General features: G+C 41.0%; 1 protein-coding gene and 1 non-coding gene across 2 annotated transcripts; both read right to left on the reverse strand.

Moving 5' to 3' along the window:
- Nucleotides 1-1845: 1845 nt before the first annotated feature.
- Nucleotides 1846-12563, reverse strand: LOC146670577 (uncharacterized). Its single transcript, XM_085407592.1, has 5 exons — nt 12131-12563; nt 11218-11353; nt 10380-10546; nt 5108-5401; nt 1846-4395 (listed from the first exon to the last, which is right to left on the reverse strand). Exons 1-5 carry the CDS (start codon nt 12195-12197, stop codon nt 4220-4222), a joined length of 840 nt encoding a protein of 279 aa, XP_085263718.1. The 5' UTR covers nt 12198-12563; the 3' UTR covers nt 1846-4219.
- Nucleotides 11870-11979, reverse strand: LOC146670578 (U6 spliceosomal RNA). Its single transcript, XR_014911908.1, has one exon. It is a non-coding gene; the product is annotated as a U6 spliceosomal RNA (small nuclear RNA).
- Nucleotides 12564-18511: the final 5948 nt, after the last annotated feature.

Genomic DNA, 18511 nt, shown 5'->3' on the forward strand with positions numbered 1-18511 from the left:
ACACCCTGTAAAAGGTAACCCAACAACATTCCTTCAATAGCATACATGACTTAGCACTAGATGATCAACAGAGTGCAACTACTTGCAAATAAACCCTTTGAAAACAGTACAAAGTGTATTAATCAAAGGTTAATCCTAACAGTTAGATTTTTTTTTTTTTTTTGTAATCTCTTGCCAGCAGTTTTTAAGCTTTTGGGAACTAAAGCAGTCATATACCGAACTTCTGAAATCAAAACAGCTTCCCATTCTTTCTTAGAATTAGATTAAAGCTCCTCATTATTTTGGGGTCATATTTTTGGTTTCAAATAAGTCAAAAGTTTTCCTCGGGTAGCAGATGTGAACAATCGAGGCCACAAGCTAAAATGCATCAGTCAAGCAGTAAAGTTGCACTTTAGCTTTTATTACATGCGTTTTTAGTACAGAGCCATCGTTTTGCACTATGTGCATGCTTGACACTGACTTTCTGAGATAAGAATCACATTCCCTGATAAGGAAGTAATCTCAGTAGCCATTGATGATGCATTTACAGATGTGCAAGAATTGCTCATTTCATCCCAGATGTTTTCTTTTGATGCATGCTCAATCATCCAGATAGTTAAATCTCCAAAGGTTGATTCTGTTCACCTGGACGTAGCGTTTTCAGTGGGAGAAACGTTTCGTCACTCATCCAGGTGGCTTCTTCACTCTCAGCTGACTGCAGGTTTCCCCAGTCTTGTAAACAGTATATTTGCATAATGACAGAAAGCAGCCCACTGAAGGAACAATGGGCTTTTAATTAAAACAGCATCGAATCCTAGATAAGTCGATACATAAATTAACAAATTCAGGATATTTACAGACACCAGTACTGTAGTCACTGGGTTGCTGCTATACCATATAAGACTTTGATATCAAACCAGATTTACTTCATTAAGCTATCTAAAATCTAGAAAATAAAAAAAAATTCCTGAAGACTCAGAACAAAATGAAGTCTCACATTACCAGTTTAAATGTGAGTTTCTGTTGTTGTGCAACATGTGAATGGAATACTTTTAAGCAGCTCCACCCAAACGTTCTCTGAACCAGTTACTGCTTGTTTTTTTTTTTTTTTTTATCTTGTCTCCACCCAGTCTCCGCTGATTGGGCTGGTTACACTTGTGCTCTTAGATCATATCCTTGTACACTCCCCCCCATCCCCTTACTCCCACCAACCACACACATAAACACCATTATTAAATGTATGCCAAAATGTATTTCTGAATGTTCCACTTTATGAAAACTAGTTTAGCAGGTACTAAAACAAGGACTGGTGGTGAAGCCTTAAATCCACATCATAACTCTGTTGTGTTGCTTGGCCTGTTTTCCATGATAAGCTCAGATGCAGAGCAGAGGACACTCAACTCCTTTCCTCATCTTTTTTTTTTTTTTTTTTTTAAACAAGTAAGTGATCAACAGCCCATCTAATCACCACCACGGTGTACCCATCTTTTTGCTGCTTCCAGCAGGATAACGTGCTCAGCCACAAAGGTCATCTCAGACTACTACGTGGAAACCTTCCTATTTACGTGTTAAATAACCCCCTGGAAATACTAAAATAGATAAAATAATATAGACTAAACAATAACCCTGTATTAATTAGACTAGATGCCATTATATGAAGTCTTTTGAAGTTATACATTAAACATAAATATTAGTGCAGTCATTATTTTCACTCCCCAAACTAACTTGTATTTTATTTATAATTTTTAAAACGTATTCACCAACATGTCAGTTCATTTTCTTTCGTTTGAGTCTGTCGCCCATTTCATAGCTGTCGATAATATATTAACACAAATTCACTAAACTGAAAATTAAACAACCAGCAACTGAAGAAAATAAAAAATAAACTTTATTGAACTTTGTAATAAGGTCTTTTTCACAAAAATATGACATTAACACACAAAGAAAGTCCAACATATACTCTTAAAGTGGAATTATTAGATTTTAAAGGAAAGGGGGGAACTGGAGCAAGAATAAATCTCTGAAAACAACATAATCTACTGTAATCCACACACGCATCAATAAAATAGTCAACACTGGCCAGAGAACAGAAACCACAGGAAGAACACGAATATAAGCAGGAAAAAGGAAAGCCAACAAGTGTTTTTCTATTCGTCAGCTGATGTAACAAACAAAACTAGAAACACGTGACACTGCATCCCTTTCGTTAGCTAACATTCAGGGACTCAAACATGAGTAGATCCCAAAGGCCGCTGCAGAGGTGTGACTGACGCACACTGAAATGTAAAGTTTGCCGCAGAGTTCGACTTAAGCCAAAGTCTAAATAAAGGAGGATGATACATTGTCAGAGAAGGTCAAGGTCTGGACGTCACATGAATTGTAACTGTACTTTTCCAGAATCAGCTGAGTCACGAGAAGAAGAAGAAGAAGAAGAAGAAAAAAAAAAGTCACTTCAAGTAATTTCAGCCAGCAGAAAGCAGAAGTGGTGGCTCTTTTCCACAATCAACACTTGAACACACACACACACACACACACACACAGAACAAGTTAAACAATACCAAAGAAACTTAATGTTGTGAGAACATTAGAGAGAAGGTTTGATGGCACGACTCAGGAAACAGGACACTGCTGAATATTGTGCATCATTCAAGCCTTTATGGTGACATAAAGCAAACAGACTCCATAATAAGTAGAAAAAGATATTTTAAATGATTTGGAATTGCATGTATGTTTCTGCAGGTAATGTGGCTGGAAGGCACAATTGTTTGTGTTTAACATGCGCTCATCATGTTATTGTTTGGTTAACTGAAAAGAAAAGAATCTCCTTTGGTAAAGTAACCAGAAGCTGCCAGCGCATTTCAGCTCAGTTAGATGTGCAACCCCGTTTACAACAAAGTTGGGATGCTACATACAACTAACAGCTAACTGGCAATAACAAAGGATTGGATTCAAAAAGAGCATTGGCAAGATTTAGACGACTTAGAGCTGGAAATGGAGAGCGGTCCGGCACTCTTTAAAAGACCGTGCAAGCAAACAGTTTAAAATATTTGTCAATGTAAAATGTAATAAGCAACAATTTCTTAAGAGCAACAAATCACGATAGCCATCTGGAGACAGTGTATTTTACCTAATATCACAAAAACATTCTGATAAACTGGGAAACTCTTTACATAAAAGGACAAATTAAATATCAGTTTTATACTGGAAAATGCTGCATGGGCTCAACAACACTGCTGGACTCTATATTAATATAGAGTTCATCTTATTCCAGGATTTTCTGGGCCCGTGTTTATTTAAGATGGGCTGTGGAAAACGCTCCTGCTGTCTGACCAATCACAATTTAAGGGAGCGAGCCCATCTGAATGTTTGGTACATTAGCGCACACGTTACAGCTAGCATTCAGCATTTTTCTGCAGCTTACACAGCATCCCAGCCCGGTTGGAAATGTGGTTGTAGGACGGGCAAATAAAACCTGAGTAATGACGGGAAAACAACATCTTAATGCCAATTCTTCTGTGTACGTAAACATCAAAATGTAAAGCAAACCATCCCTGTGTGCGAGGCGTGTTTCGGTGAATTGGAACTGGAGTGTGTGCTGAACACTTGTTAACTACGTGGAATTTGTGTGCTCAGGAAACACTTCTGGTCAACTCACATAACACAAATAATTTTAAGGTATAAACCCTCCAGTGATAAATGCTGCACACTTACAATTTGTTCCCATGTAACATTATTTACAAGGTGATACAAGGAAAATACAGGGAATAAAGGATCAAAGCACTTCATCGACCTGCAAACAGCTGCCAGATGGCAGTGGGAAAATGGCTACAGACACTGAGACACCTTAAGATCAACCACTGAATCTGACTGCAGTCACTGTAGAGGCCAGGTAGTTTGGCTGGTGGATAGTAAAGGCAAGAGGGATACGCTGAGGAATGAGGCTGAAAAAAGTACTTAAAGCAGTGAGAAACAGTGGTCTCATGTTTCATTTCTCAAAATAACTAAAGATGGACCCCAAAAAAGAAAAAAAAGAATATGCATATTGCATGCCCATGCAATGCAAGTAAAAAACATAATTTTCACTTGGTAACTGTTCAACAGAACTGCTGAATCAGCACCGCCCTAAAATTCCCAAATACAGGCAACAATGAACCAAGTTACTCTGAGGTTTCTCTTCTTGATTCAAAGAACAAACTTTCATTTCAGCAGAGTGCTGCAGCACGGACGTCCACTATCCAGGCTAGGGTGGTGGTGCAACAAAAGCTGGGTTGTATGGAGGCTGGACTAGGAAGTCTGCGCCTGCAGGTGGAACGTTGGGCTGCGCCTGGGTCGGAGGCTTCAGCGGGTACGCCGGCTGGCCGGGTGTGAACGCAGCCTGGCTGTAAGGCATCTGTTGTGGAGGATGGGCAGGGCCAGCTGGAAACAAAAAAATGAAGTTGGCGTGACAATGAACACAACCTCAACTTCAGCTCTGCAGCTTGAATGTTTCATTTCCCTTTTTAGAAAAACCTCAAAAAGACCCACGTCTATGCAACCGCAGTTTCCACCTCTACATTGAATACAGCTGTTTTGCATAATTGCAAAATATTATTGCTAAATCTGAAAACATTTAATGAAACACAATAGTTAATAATGTCGAGCATTTCTTTAAAAAACTCTTTAATTCTATCCGAAAACCTTTGTTTCGCACAGATCAGTTTGAAAAAGCTACACCTTCAGAATATTCTTCTACAATAAAAACTAAACATCTAACCTGCATTTTATAAGTGGCTACAATTAAATTACAGTCATTCAGTCTCAAATCAACAGGGCTTTCTGCTCAAACATCCTTGATTTGCATAAAAAGTTTGAACATTTATGATGATATAATTAAAATTTTAGCATTTTCTGCATTTTTGTGATTAAGAATTCTTTATACTTTTTTTTTTTTTTAGAGTGTTGTGAAAATCACAACAAATACTGGCATGCTTGTTTGTTTGAGATATTTTTGGACAGAGCAGCTCCTTTTCCCAGTTAGAAGCTTCAATCAGCATTTCCTCAAACACACTGTTTTGGTGTTCAAAGCCTATTTAAAGCTAGACCAACACAATGTTTGTTAATTACAGGGATGAGGAAAATTCACACTTACTTGCATCCTGATAAGATGGTGGTGGTCCTGGTGTGAATGGTTGTCCATGGTAGGGTGATGTGGGCATGGACTGAGCTGGATAACCAGACTGAGCTGGATAACCAGACTGAGCTGGATAACCAGACTGAGCTGGATAACCAGACTGAGCTGGATAGCCGGGCTGCACTGGTACTGGCTGGTAGGGCATTCCCTGGTAGGACTGAGATTGTCCAGGTACTGCAGTTGGTTGCTGCGGGTAACGCTGAGGAGTGGTGGTGGTGACCACTGTGGTGTGGGTAGTGGTCGCTACCACAGCTGCAATTAAACAAACAAATAGATTAGAAATATAGAAAACTTTGGCTGTTTTACATGCAGTGTAGGAGTACAACTACAGGAGGAATTATTCAGGTATGGAGATAAAAGGATTCAAACTAGTTTCACTTAAAAAAAAAAAAAAAAAGACATCCTCATAAACCCTTATAAATGTTTATTACACACATAACACACTCCATAGGCATATGTACTAAATCCACATTGGCTTTGTCGTGATTGCCAGTGCAGAAAGATTTAAACACATCAGGAAAAACGATCTTAAAAGAGATTCCAGTAGAGTCAAAGGTATTTGTACTTCCTATTCTGTTTGTATCCAGGAGGATATGAGATAACAGAGGATTACAGACCAACCAACAGCACAAATAAAATGATCCAAATGTCCTGAACTTGTTTGGAACATGCCACCAAGTTAAACACACAAGTAACTTGCCTTGGACAAATATGAGGCAAGAGCTACGCAACTTCTGCAATTAACCAACTGTAAAAACCCAGCTGTCAAGAAAAAAAAAAGAAAGAAGAAAACAAAAATAGTTTACAGTTTCGATTCCTGCAAATGGATCTTCTAACACTACAGCTTAAACACAGAAGACAGGATATCCTGGCTGGTAATTAGCCAAATAATTAACAGCCAAGATCCAAAACGTCTTCGATGTGTATCATAATGTATGGATAATATTCTTATAAAGAATGACTGAAAACTGAATATTAATCAGAGAAAGACAAGAAAAGGGTGCAGTCTTAAGTAAACATCCTCGATCATCCTCTCTAGCTTCGCCTAATGAAGAAACAGCCCTGCCATAGTCACACTCAGAGTGTAAACCCATCGCTGTGTAAGCTCAGTAAAAATGAAAGAAAGAGGGGGAAAAAAAACCACCTGGGGGTGTAACGAAGATGTTCTTCAACATCTTCACGACCACTTCCTGTAAATGACGTAGGATGGCTTTCTTTTCTTCTTCTTTTTTTTTTTTTTTTTTTCTCCTTTCCAGTCTGTGGTTGTCATAGAAACAATGAGTCACACAGCGTGGAGCTCTGACTTCCTGGATTTGATCCCATCATACCACTGGAACTGAGGCAGCCAAGGAAGCCAGACTGCGTTCCTCACTTGCATTTTAGCCTCTCCGCCAGAAGACTGTCGCCTAACAGCAAAACATTAACCAGCCGACTGACAAAGCTGACAGGAGGTGCAAGAACTGGGAAGAGCGTTCATTATGGTGAATGCACGTCTCTGTAAACATAAATATGGACGTGTGGAGTCAGATGCTTTCCTCTATTGAGCAGAATTTTTTTTTTAATTCTTTTTAGGGAAGCGGATCAAGATGTGGCCATGGACATTAGCGATTTCAAAAACACAGGATAGTAGAAAGAACTGTTTCAGGGAATTGTGGAATTAAGGAGGATAAAGTGGAATACAATGTTTATAATCTACCGCAGATAAAGAGTTGAGCGCTGCATTCTTGGCAAAATAATCTGTCAAAGTTTTCTCTTTCCTATTGAAGGCCGGTGCCCTCTTCACCTATATGGGAGATTCCTCTTTCTCTCCTCGTTTCTCCTTCACTAACTGAGAAATGCAACAACCTCCTCCTCTGTATATTTAAGCCTGTGATTTTGATGTATTTTTGAGGAAAGTAAATAAGGCACATTAAGTAGAGTTACAGGTAGAAAAAAGGCCAGTTCACCAGATATTTAATGGACAAGACTGATGATGTGGGATATTTTCATTACTCTCAAGAAAGCCAATGAAAAGCCCACAATGTTCCATCTTCCCTACACAGTGTGTGACATCACACTTCCCACTCAAATACCAAGGGTTAAAAAAAAGAAAAAAGGTCCCAAAAGAAACCTGTTTAGTTTAAAAATGTGTCAAATATTCATCTGCATTTTCTGGACTAAACAGTGACGCTTTCAGGAACTACTTTCAGCGGTCTTTGTTGTGAGGAAAAAGTGGAACAGGAGGAAAAGGGATAAACTGGAATTTACATTCAATGTGAATGTGTTATCGACAGATAAATAGACGCCTTTGGAAAAACATCCATCCAAAAGGAAAAAAAACAAAAAAAAAAAACAAAAAACGATGCTTTATGAGAGAAATCAAAGAAGGTGAAGAGGAAAGTAGTAGTTAGCCTGGGTCAACTATTTATATGATAGAGAGAGCTTCACGACATCACAAAAATGATTTGTGATCTAAAAATAAAGAAACAGTCAAACAAACTTCTGAGGTGAGAGAAAAGAATAAATGTTACATAAGCTACACTTAACCTATGTGGTTATCACAATAAATCTGCATTGCACTGAATTCCTAAGCAACTTCAAACAGTCTCGCTATGTTAATACGACACTGGGAAATGCCATTTGCTGTCTTTAATAGTATAAGTTTTTCTTGGTTTGCTATGTGAGTATTTCCCCCAAAAACGTGTTGATCATACTGACTAACAATCTGGTGTATCCAGGAGCCTCGTTTAGAGTGGTGCCAACAGCAAAATAAGGCAGTAGGTCACCCCGTGGAGAGGGGTCAAAGTACGATCCATTGAGGGATCGCTAACACAAACAGAGAACACATCCAGATATACCACAGTCCTCTGCAAAGTGTTGTGATGATGCCAAAGTTGGTTTAATAGCATCAGTTAATTTCTGGCTGTAGTTGGGTGAGATTTGAGAGTGGAAAAAATATATAAAGACACTTAGGAACGCTGGAGTTGTGGTTAAACAGACATAAACACCTGTGCAGGTGACTCCAAGTAGGGCTGGGCCATATCATACTGTTCACGGTAATACCGGTAAAATGTTGGGCAATGATAAGAAAATGAAATATCGCAATAGAATATGGATAAAACACGCATGCGCAGAGCCTTTGTTTTCATACGCACATGGCGGAAAAAGCATGGCGGTGACGGAGAATGAGGAGAGCGAAAGCGGATTGTTGAATGAAACTGATGAACCAGAACTGGTTTGTAGAAATGCTGCAACTTCACTGGTGTGGAACTGGTTTAGCTTTCGTCCGTCAGATACACAACAAAGCACTATTTTTGGTAGCGCATGCTAGCGGGCCGTCGTTATTACCGTGTTGTTTGGAAAATACGGCACACTTAAAATCAAACCTTTGATTTTTCTGAAAGTCGACAGAGCCCCTTATAATCCCGTGTGCCTTATGTATGAACTCTGGTTGTGTTTACTGACCTCGAAACGATTTTATGTGCACGGCACTCGAAAATCTGTCAAATGTTTCAGTACGACTTTGCTGAGCTACGAAGCCGCACCGCTTGATGGATTGTCGGAGCATTACGGCTATCGTAGGCAGGAGCCTCGCGGAGTGATACGTACTGAGCTTCAACATAATGTTACCGTATTGTGTGTGTATAACCTGTTTTTAAGTTTTGTGGATATTATACACGGTTATGCTGAGGATATGTCGGCCAGTTTCCACTGGAAATGGCTTTTGGTTAAACTGTCAGCGAGAAATTTGCATTTGCACGGTAAAAATTTTTATATCGCTTTAATGCACTTAAAAAACAGCTGCTTGTTCAAGTAAAAATACATTGATGGGTTTTTTGCACTAATAAAGTTGTGGAGTTGTAAAGTATTTTGTCTAGTGTCAGTTATATCGATATACAAATTTTCAAATGTATATCGTGATAAATATTTTTGGTCATATCGCCCTGCTCTAACTCTAAGCAACTTAAAGCTGGTGTTTCCATTTGTGGGAAACTCAAAGTACTCAAAGTAAGCAGATTCAAAAGTCAAGTAAAGACATGACCCCTGAAGAGAAACAAATAAAGCAGCATCGTAGTTTGGCACCAACTCTAAACAGCAATTATCTTTAATGACATGCTGAGTCATCGTTCTGAGGGGTAAACTCTCACCAAGAGAATCACTGAAAAGCCAAAACTTGTACAACAAACCAGAGAAACACAAAGTGAGAATGAGGAACTTCACAGCTCTGAAGGGTTCACAAAGCCTCTGTATACTGTAGTGATTCTGAAACATTAGGTCAGGTGGTGCACTGTGCCTCAGCTGTGATGTTAGTCGTCAGGCTACATTTTGCAATAATGAAAGTCATGTGGTGGGTGGGCCAACAGTCTTCAAATGAGTCCCCTCATGATCTGCTTCAAAAACTACACGGACAAATCCTCCAACTCACTAGAAACCAAGAGTCTGGCTTCTTTAAGACATGGCAAAAAAAGCAGACATTCGTGTCTATGTAGGTGAGAAGCTCAACAGCAGACTGTTTTTTTAAAAAGTGTTGCTTGTTGGCCGAGAGCAGACAACCTGCAAAAGTGCAGCAACATGTTGCAGATGCATCAGCACGGGCCTACACGCTGTCTACATACTAAAAATAGGAAGTGTCACCGCTAAAGGTTGTGGTTACTTTACGTGCAATAATTGCCAATAAGTAACAATTACTTCAATGTGTCAGAAATCCCCTGAACTGTAGAAGATTCTCCCAGTGCCATGAAAAAGCTTCTTGAATCAGAGACCACATGAGGTTTGGGATGTGCTGTAGACGAGCTTAGGTATGTGACTTGTGTAAGCTTGTTCCCCGAGTCTGCAGAGAAAATGTGCATACACGACAGTATGACTCGCGCTAATGGGTCCTCGATATAAAGGTGATAGAAAGATTTAAAAGCACCAGTCGTGCAACGCGACTAATGCCGTTACATTTATTTATCTAAGGCCCTCGTTATACTTTTTGCATCTCCGAGTCTTCCTGGTCTGACTGATGTAATCATCACACAGTGAGCGTCCACGTGTCTGCCAGCTGTTTTCAACTGCACTGACCTTTCTGCAGGGTCTTCACATTACAATGCACCAGCTGAATGAGCTGAACTCAATTCAGCACATTAACTCTTCATAAACTGCTACTGGTAAGAGCAGATGCTACAATTAGACCCTTATTGCGGCCCTTGGGAAAATATATTGTCCATTCTTGGCTTAAACAATCAAAGACAGAATTAGTAAAACTTACGGCGTGGTTTGCGGCACATGTTGTACAGGCAACAGCAGGGGCAGACGCAGCAGCAGATGAAGATGAGTACAAAAATGATGGAGCCCACAATACCAGCCACCATGGGTAACGTATTATCGATACGATACTCATAACTAGCACTGTTGAAGCTATCAACATTATTGGAGCTGAAAAGGAAAAAAAGAAATTAGTATGAAAAATTGTCTTTACATGACATTAACTTACTACAAAACAGAAAAAGGAAACATTTACAAGTCACCAAGTCAAATTTAACCATTTTAGGACCTTTTTAAAACTGGAATTAATCACAAACCCAAAGTATGATGAAATAATTAACAAGGCCATCATGTATTTACTAGTACGCTACAATTTCCAGACCTTCAAAGCACTACACAACAAAAACAACTCCTGATACTATAGTTCAAGTAGAACCACGGTGCTGCCTCCCTTTCCTCAGAGTTTGTGTTTGCAGGTGTGTCACCTTTCATAAACCAGCAGAAAACATACAAAAGGTCCTTTTTCTGGGCTTTGGGAGATATTTTTACGAGAAGCTGAATTCACTGTAGTTCAGTGGTTTCAAAAAGAACAGATAACCTGTCAGTGCTACAGCAGGCATGTGGAGGAGTATGGTCTATTAATCTTAGGGATAATGTGAATGAAGGCCTCGGTGCAAGCTGTAGCTGACTCACACTTCAGCTTTATGCTGGTGGTCGTGCACAGGAAAACCTTACTTCCTGTTTCTTAACGGCCTAAAACACACACTTGGCTGTAATTACACAGAGAAAAGGGGGGAAAAATGAAACCAACATCGAAAATAGATTGAAGGAGAAAAACATACCACTTTTTTTGGTCATCTTCTTTAAAACGACTGTAATAACGTGAACAACAATATCTGTTATAGCAGCTCCCACAGCAATATCCTGAATAGCATTTCTGGACACTTTGGCCAGTGTAGGCCAGGCAGTCGTCCCCTGCTGTAACAGAGCAGAAAGAGGGGCAGCAAAAATTAGCTCAATCGTCAATAAATCATTTCAAATAAATCAATTAGTTTAATTATTAGTTATGAAATTTCACTTTTCAGCACTGCAACTTGGTGACTTTTGGGAAACTGTTGATTCACCTTCAGTTTCATTTCAGAGGCTGTAGCTCTGGGTGTTGTTGAAGTCTACGACACTGTACAGAGACGTTTTCACACCCTTATTTATCCTCAGTTTAAAACCCCGCTGTTTCCACTTTGTGGGTACTTTGGATGATGTAGTTTCCACTGCTGCCAAATTATCTTTCACATGTTTCTTATACTACAACCGAGCTGTACCCTGCTCTGTACCTAATTAACTGGCAGCTTTTGCGACCAGATTATGCTTGATGGTAACTATGAGCTGAAACGTTAGAAAACAGCCGTACGTAAACCCCCATTACCGTGCACATGGCTTTCAACAAATAAAATGAGGCTGTAACAAACTAATCTTTCGGTCTTTTTAAAAGGTTTAAAACACGAGCTGTAACTTTAACGAATTTGCGTGTCATCCTTGCGCAGGGGCCATGCTAATCTTCTCTGTATCGTATCCAATTTAGCGTACGCGCTTGCCGAAGCAAGCACTTTAACGACGACCGTCTGTGACATCGCCCAAACAGCGGTCTAATATCGATGTGACGATAACATCACAGACTGCGTGGCGGCCTGAGACAACACGCAGTTCGATAGCTAATGCGAACAGCGACCGTTTACAGATTAAAACAGTCAAACTTACCGGAAACACAAGGGAACAGGACCACATACAAAGCCAACGCAACAATAGTGGACAGGCCTGGCGCCATGTCTACTCCAACACTCCCGGATTCAGTCAAGGAACTGAGAGTCTTCGACAGCTCCGGAGGAGGAGGAGGAGGAGGAGGTGTGATGGACTCTTCGACTGCGGCAAAGCTCGTCTATTCCCGAAGCTGCCTCGCTCGGTTCATGTTCCAGCCCACTGCCAAACTGTTTCTATTCATGGACTGTTTATAGGGCTTTGGAGTTGACGTCACGCCGCAATGCATTGTGGGAGCGCGGCACCATATTCGGGGTCTACGAATCAAATCAAACACACTGTGTTGGAACGACGATTACAAGATGCTTAAAAGTAGCTCGTGAGCATATTAATACGTCTTTATACGCAGTTTTTGGCTACGACCGTAGATGTTCTGTATAAAAACGTTTTACGAAGCGTGAAAACTACAATAAATACGGAAAAGAACTTAACGATAACGGATGTTTTTAAAGCGGCTGCAGACAATGTGGCAGACCTCCACAGGAAGTACTTCCGCGGCGGAAGTTGATCATTATTTTTTTTGTTTTATTTTTTGCTTTGTTTTTCTTTCGTGCTCATTTAGTGACATTTTACAATATTTAAATTAATTTGGGGCTGATTACCCAGAGCCCCAGTGACAGAAGGGGCTCCAACAAGCCTGCAAACAAGAGTTTTTTGTGTAATTTATCTCTAAGTAATAACTGTCACAAATTGACTCGATTTCAACGGAAATGGTTGATCATCGCAAATTGTGCATTTATTTCTTTGTTTAATCATAACTTTAAAAATAAATACAGTGAAAACACGGTATTGAGAGCGTGAGAAGTTTCTCAAAGTTTGTATTGTTGCTCATATTGTCTTTGCTGTACACACATGCAGAGCTTGATCATTTATTTTCAGAAAAGTAGTCGATTGACTCAAAGACCACGTGGAAGCCACTGCTGTGTATGTGAGTGAAGTTGCCCCCACCCCCCACCTTCTTCAAATCCAACAGAAGTGGTATCAAACGTTTGTGCTGCAAAAATTTTCGTTTGTGCTGCTATCATTTTAAAGATATTAATAAAAATTTCTAATAATAATAATGGATTGCATTTATATAGCGCTTTTCTGGGTCCTCAAAGCGCTGTACAATTCCACTATTCATTCACTCTCACATTCACACACTGGTGGAGGCTACAGTTGTAGCCACAGCTGCCCTGGGGCAGACAGACAGAAGCGAGGCTGCCATATCGCGCCATCGGCCCCTCTGGCCATCACCAGTAGGCGGTAGGTGAAGTGTCTTGCCCAAGAACACAACAACCGAGACTGTCCGAGCCGGGGCTCGAACCGGCAACCTTCTAGAGGTCATCAGAGGTCAACCAGCCCCCCCACATTAATTAATCCATCCATCCATTCGCTTCCGCTTATCCTTTTCAGGGTCGCGGGGGGCGCTGGAGCCTATCCCAGTTGTCATAGGGCGAGAGGCAGGGTACACCCTGGACAGGTCGCCAGTCTGTCGCGGGGCTAACACATAGGGACAGACAACCATTCACACTCACATTCACTCGCACATTCACACCTAGTGGCAATGTGGATTATCCAATTAACCTATCCCCACAAACTGCATGTCTTTGGACAGTGGGAGGAAGCCGGAGTACCCGGAGAGAACCCACGCAAACACGGGGAGAACATGCAAACTCCACACAGAAAGACCCCGGCCTGATGGTGGAATTGAACTCAGGACCTTCTTGCTGTGCGGCAACAGTGCTAACCACTGTGCTTCCAGTTTGCTGCCATCAGGAAGGATACTGAAGAGCCTCCGGGCCAGAACACGCAGACTGAGAGACAGCTTCATCCATCGGGCTGTCAGGATGCTGGCCATCTCTGAATCGAGAAGGGGGGCCCAAGGGTACATCTTTCGCCATCATACAATGCTGTGTAGCCATTCCCCACTTTCTGTGAATGGTACTCAGGGCCATTGATCAATAGGCTTTGATTAGTTGTCATTGATCAATGGTCATAAGAATTTGCATACTAATAATCATGGAAGTAACCCCCCAGCACATTGTTCATTCAGTGGTGCTAGTTTCCTTCACTATGCAAATGTACTGTTTATAAGGTTGGAGAAACCTACAGTCAGCTGAGACTGAAGAAGTCACTTGGATGAGTGACGAAATGTTTCTCCAACTGAAAATGTCCAGATGAACAGAATCAACCTTTTGGGATTTACTTACCTGGATGATTAAGCACGCATCAGGATGTTATTTTATTAATATTTTTAAAATGATAGCGGCACACACAAAAATTTTTGCAGCACAAACCAGCACAAGCGTTTGACATCAATTTTGTTGGATTTGAAGGTGGGGGGGGGGGCAACTTCACTCACATCTGCTGTATTTTGTTATGTCAGTGATCTTTGCCACATTTTCTTCTGCATGGATGTCTACGTCGTTTGAGTTAAGAGCAGGGTTTATCGAGGAAAATGTTTCATAATATTTTAAAGACTTGAAGATGTAATGAAGTCATCCTAGAGAATGTAGAGCAACACTTAACACCGGTAGGTTGTATTAGAGGGAGAATCCCAACAGCACATTTATCTGGCATCTATGTAACTAACACACACAAAAAGATTCTAAGTCTGACCAACCGTCTCAGCCGCGGGCAAAAAGATGATGGTCAGTACAATTCTGAAAGGTAATTTATTGACACAATAATAAAAGATAAAACAGTCCAGTGTCCCATTTGCGGATCAAGTAAAAAAAAAACACAGTCCCAAGGCCAGAGCCAGCTATGCCAGTTTCACAGAGAGACAAAATAACACCTTCACTATATAATTCATAGCACAAAACCCATCCATCCCAAACATATCAGCTTTCATCCCATTACATACCTGCACAGAGAGATAAAATAACACAGCAGTATTTGTACTGTGGGCTACAAGTAGGCTAGTGTATCAGAGCAATCAATTACACCTGCCTCTAATTAGTCCAACCCTATTACAGCCATTGGCTTACCAGAAATGTGACACACACACTCACACCCCAGTGCAACTTCACACAATAATATGGAGATGAATTAATACAGGCCCATTAGTCTACCATATTACATCTACTCATGGCTGGGTGGCTGAATCACTGTATCAGCTCTCTGTTGTTAGGTCTGAGGTAACAAAGGGGAAAATCCTAATAACATAAAAATATTTTTGACCCTGCTGAACCTCTACTGGCTTTTTCTGCTTTGTTTTGTTTTCAAAATCACTTATTAAATGTAATTTATTTTATTTATATGCATTTACATTGATTTTATATAATGGAGAGGTTTTTTCTTTTTGTTTTCTTTTAAGGTTGTGTTATACCACCTCCCTTCTCATCGATTTTGTTGGGTTGTTACAGGATTGACTAGTTCTTATGACTACCAGTCCTTTTTGTTGTTTAAAAAACTAACATACTCTTTCAAACCTGAAATAAAAACCTTTTTTCATGTATTGCTTACTTTGTTATGCAGTGATATTATATTTACTGTTAGTGTGATTCAGATAGGATTTTTTAGGGGGGGGGGGGGTTGTCTTGTCTTTCTTACAGCGACGTAGTAGCTGAAATGTACTGAAATGCAACCACCACAATCATCACATCCTCTTATACCACTCACCGCTGTGGTTACACTGACCTGATGTCATGGTCCAGGTGACCCACAGGACCGGCGTTTCCACCCCCGGACGGAGCCGCCACATTCCTTGATTATTATTATTCCTTGATAACTTTGAGCTATTCTAGGTTATGGTATGCACTTTAAGCACCTCTTACCTTTGTTCGCTGTTTCCATCTATTGCACCCACTCTAAATAAAGCTTTGTCACTTTTGGTTCCTGCGTCTCCGATGTGCTGCCTGCCTTAGAGTCCGTTTCCCACACTGGCCTCTGGCCGTGACATCTGATTAATCTGGATGGTGTTTTTTTTCCTCTTCTCAGTCTATATTGTTTCTCATACACACAGGTATTCCTGTACATAACCCTACGATCTTCAGTCTAAGTTAATCTGCTCTACTTGCCGTGTTGTTTTGCTGTGTCAGTGCCCTTTGAACCATTTTCTCTGTATGGATGTCTGTTAACTTTTTTGTAACAGTAAAGGTAAAAAAAAGGCACAAAAAGAGGAAAAGCATCAATCGTGTGATAGAATATGAAAAATACTTTGTGTGGGATATTTTAATATGGTTTAAAGAAATGTAACTTTATTTTCTGGCATTGCAGATTTCCTTCAGGTCAGATCCGAGGTTAAAGGTCAAATAGAGATTGTTATGGTTTCTAAATTTATGGTTTAAAGACATCCAACACACAAGATGGCACAACGCTGCTGCCCTTAACAAGCGAAAAAGAGATGAGAGCCCAGCTAAAAGAAACAGAGGAGGAAGAAGAGCATGAACCAAACACATGATAGGCTGTCTGATTCAGGGTTGTCCCTGAAACTAGTTCTGGTAAACTACACTGAACAAAAATATAAACGCAACACCTTTGTTACTGCTCCCATTCCCCATGGGATGGACGTAGAGACCTAAAATTCATTCCAGATACACAATATAACCATCCCTCCCAAACAGTGGTCACAAATCAGTCCAAATGTGTGGTAGTGGGCACATCTGCTATATTGAGATAATCCATCCCACCTCACAGGTGTGCCACATCAGGATGCTGATCTGACATCATGAGTAGTGCACAGGTGTACCTCAGACTGCCCACAACAAAAGGCCACCCTGGAATGTGCAGTTTTGTCTCACAGCAAAATGCCACAGATGCCACAAGCAATGAGGGAGCGTGCAATTGGCATGCTGACAGCAGGAATGTCAACCAGATCTGTCGCCCGTGCATTGAATGTTCATTTCTCAACCATAAGCCGTCTCCACAGGCGTTTCAGAGAATATGGCAGCACATCCAACCGGCCTCACAACCGCAGACCTCGTGTAACCACACCAGCCCAGGACCTCCACATCCAGCAGGTTCACCTCCAAGATCGTCTGAGACCAGCCACCCAGACAGCTGCTGGAACAATTGGTTTGCACAACCAAACAATTTCTGCACAAACTGTCAGAAACCATCTCAGGGACGCTCAACTGCATGCCCGTCGTCCTCATCGGGGTCTTGACCTGACTCCAGCTCGTCGCCGTAACAGACTTGTGTGGGCAAATGCTCACATTCGATGGCGTCTGGCACGTTGGAGAGGTGTGCGCTTCACGGATGAATCATGGTTCACATTGTTCAGGGCAGATGGCAGCTGAGAATGTCCCAGTTCTTGCATGGCCAGCATACTCACCGGACATGTCACCCATTGAGCATGTTCGGGATGTGCTTGACCGGCGTATACGACAGCGTGTACCAGTTCCCACGAATATCCAACAACCTCGCACAGCCATTGAAGTGGAGTGGACCAACATTCCACAGGCCACAATTGACAATCTGATAGACTCCATGCGACGATGTGTTGCACTGCATGAGGCAAATGGTGGTCACACCAGATACTGACCGGTTCTGGGTCCCCAGACCCCCAATAGCGCAAAAAACTGCACATTCCAGGGTGGCCTTTTGTTGTGGGCAGTCTGAGGTACACCTGTGCACTACTCATGATGTCAGATCAGCATCCTGATGTGGCACACCTGTGAGGTGGGATGGATTATCTCAATATAGCAGATGTGCCCACTACCACACATTTGGACTGATTTGTGACCACTGTTTGGGAGGGATGGTTATATTGTGTATCTGGAATGAATTTTAGGTCTCTACGTCCATCCCATGGGGAATGGGAGCAGTAACAAAGGTGTTGCGTTTATATTTTTGTTCAGTGTACGTTAAAACCAAAACAGAAGTGCCGCTGAATCCCAACTCAACCTAAATGAAGCTTTAAATGCAACAGAAATATAAAATAGGTATGCAGGTGCAGATCGGGAGAAATAGACCCTGACACCAGCTGTTAAACACCAAGCTCCGCCTTCTCTGATTTGTTCAGCAGTGAGAACAAATCAGAGAAGTGAGAAAGCAGGTTAAAGATGCTAACATAAAAACACACATAACATAACATAAATGATGACTGGACCCACACACTGAGGTCACGTATAACAGAGATAATATAACATTTGAACTCTGACAATTACATTTGATAGCTGATGCAGTTTCAGTTCATAGCAGCTCAGTTTCATCAAAATTAGAATAGTTCATGAAGACTGGTCAGCTGAAATCATTACTTGCCTCATGTTCGCCAGAATTCAGGGATCAGAATGGGTTTTATTCATAACTGCTTTCAATTAAAAGCTTTTTGTCTTAGAACTGACCAAGTATCATATAATGAAAACCAGAGCAAACAAACCATTTTAACCTTCAACG

Source organism: Rhamphochromis longiceps, linkage group LG5 (assembly GCF_057381845.1).
Source record: "Rhamphochromis longiceps isolate RC_006_pf linkage group LG5, R_longiceps_female_GT1.1, whole genome shotgun sequence".
NCBI lineage: Eukaryota > Metazoa > Chordata > Actinopteri > Cichliformes > Cichlidae > Rhamphochromis > Rhamphochromis longiceps.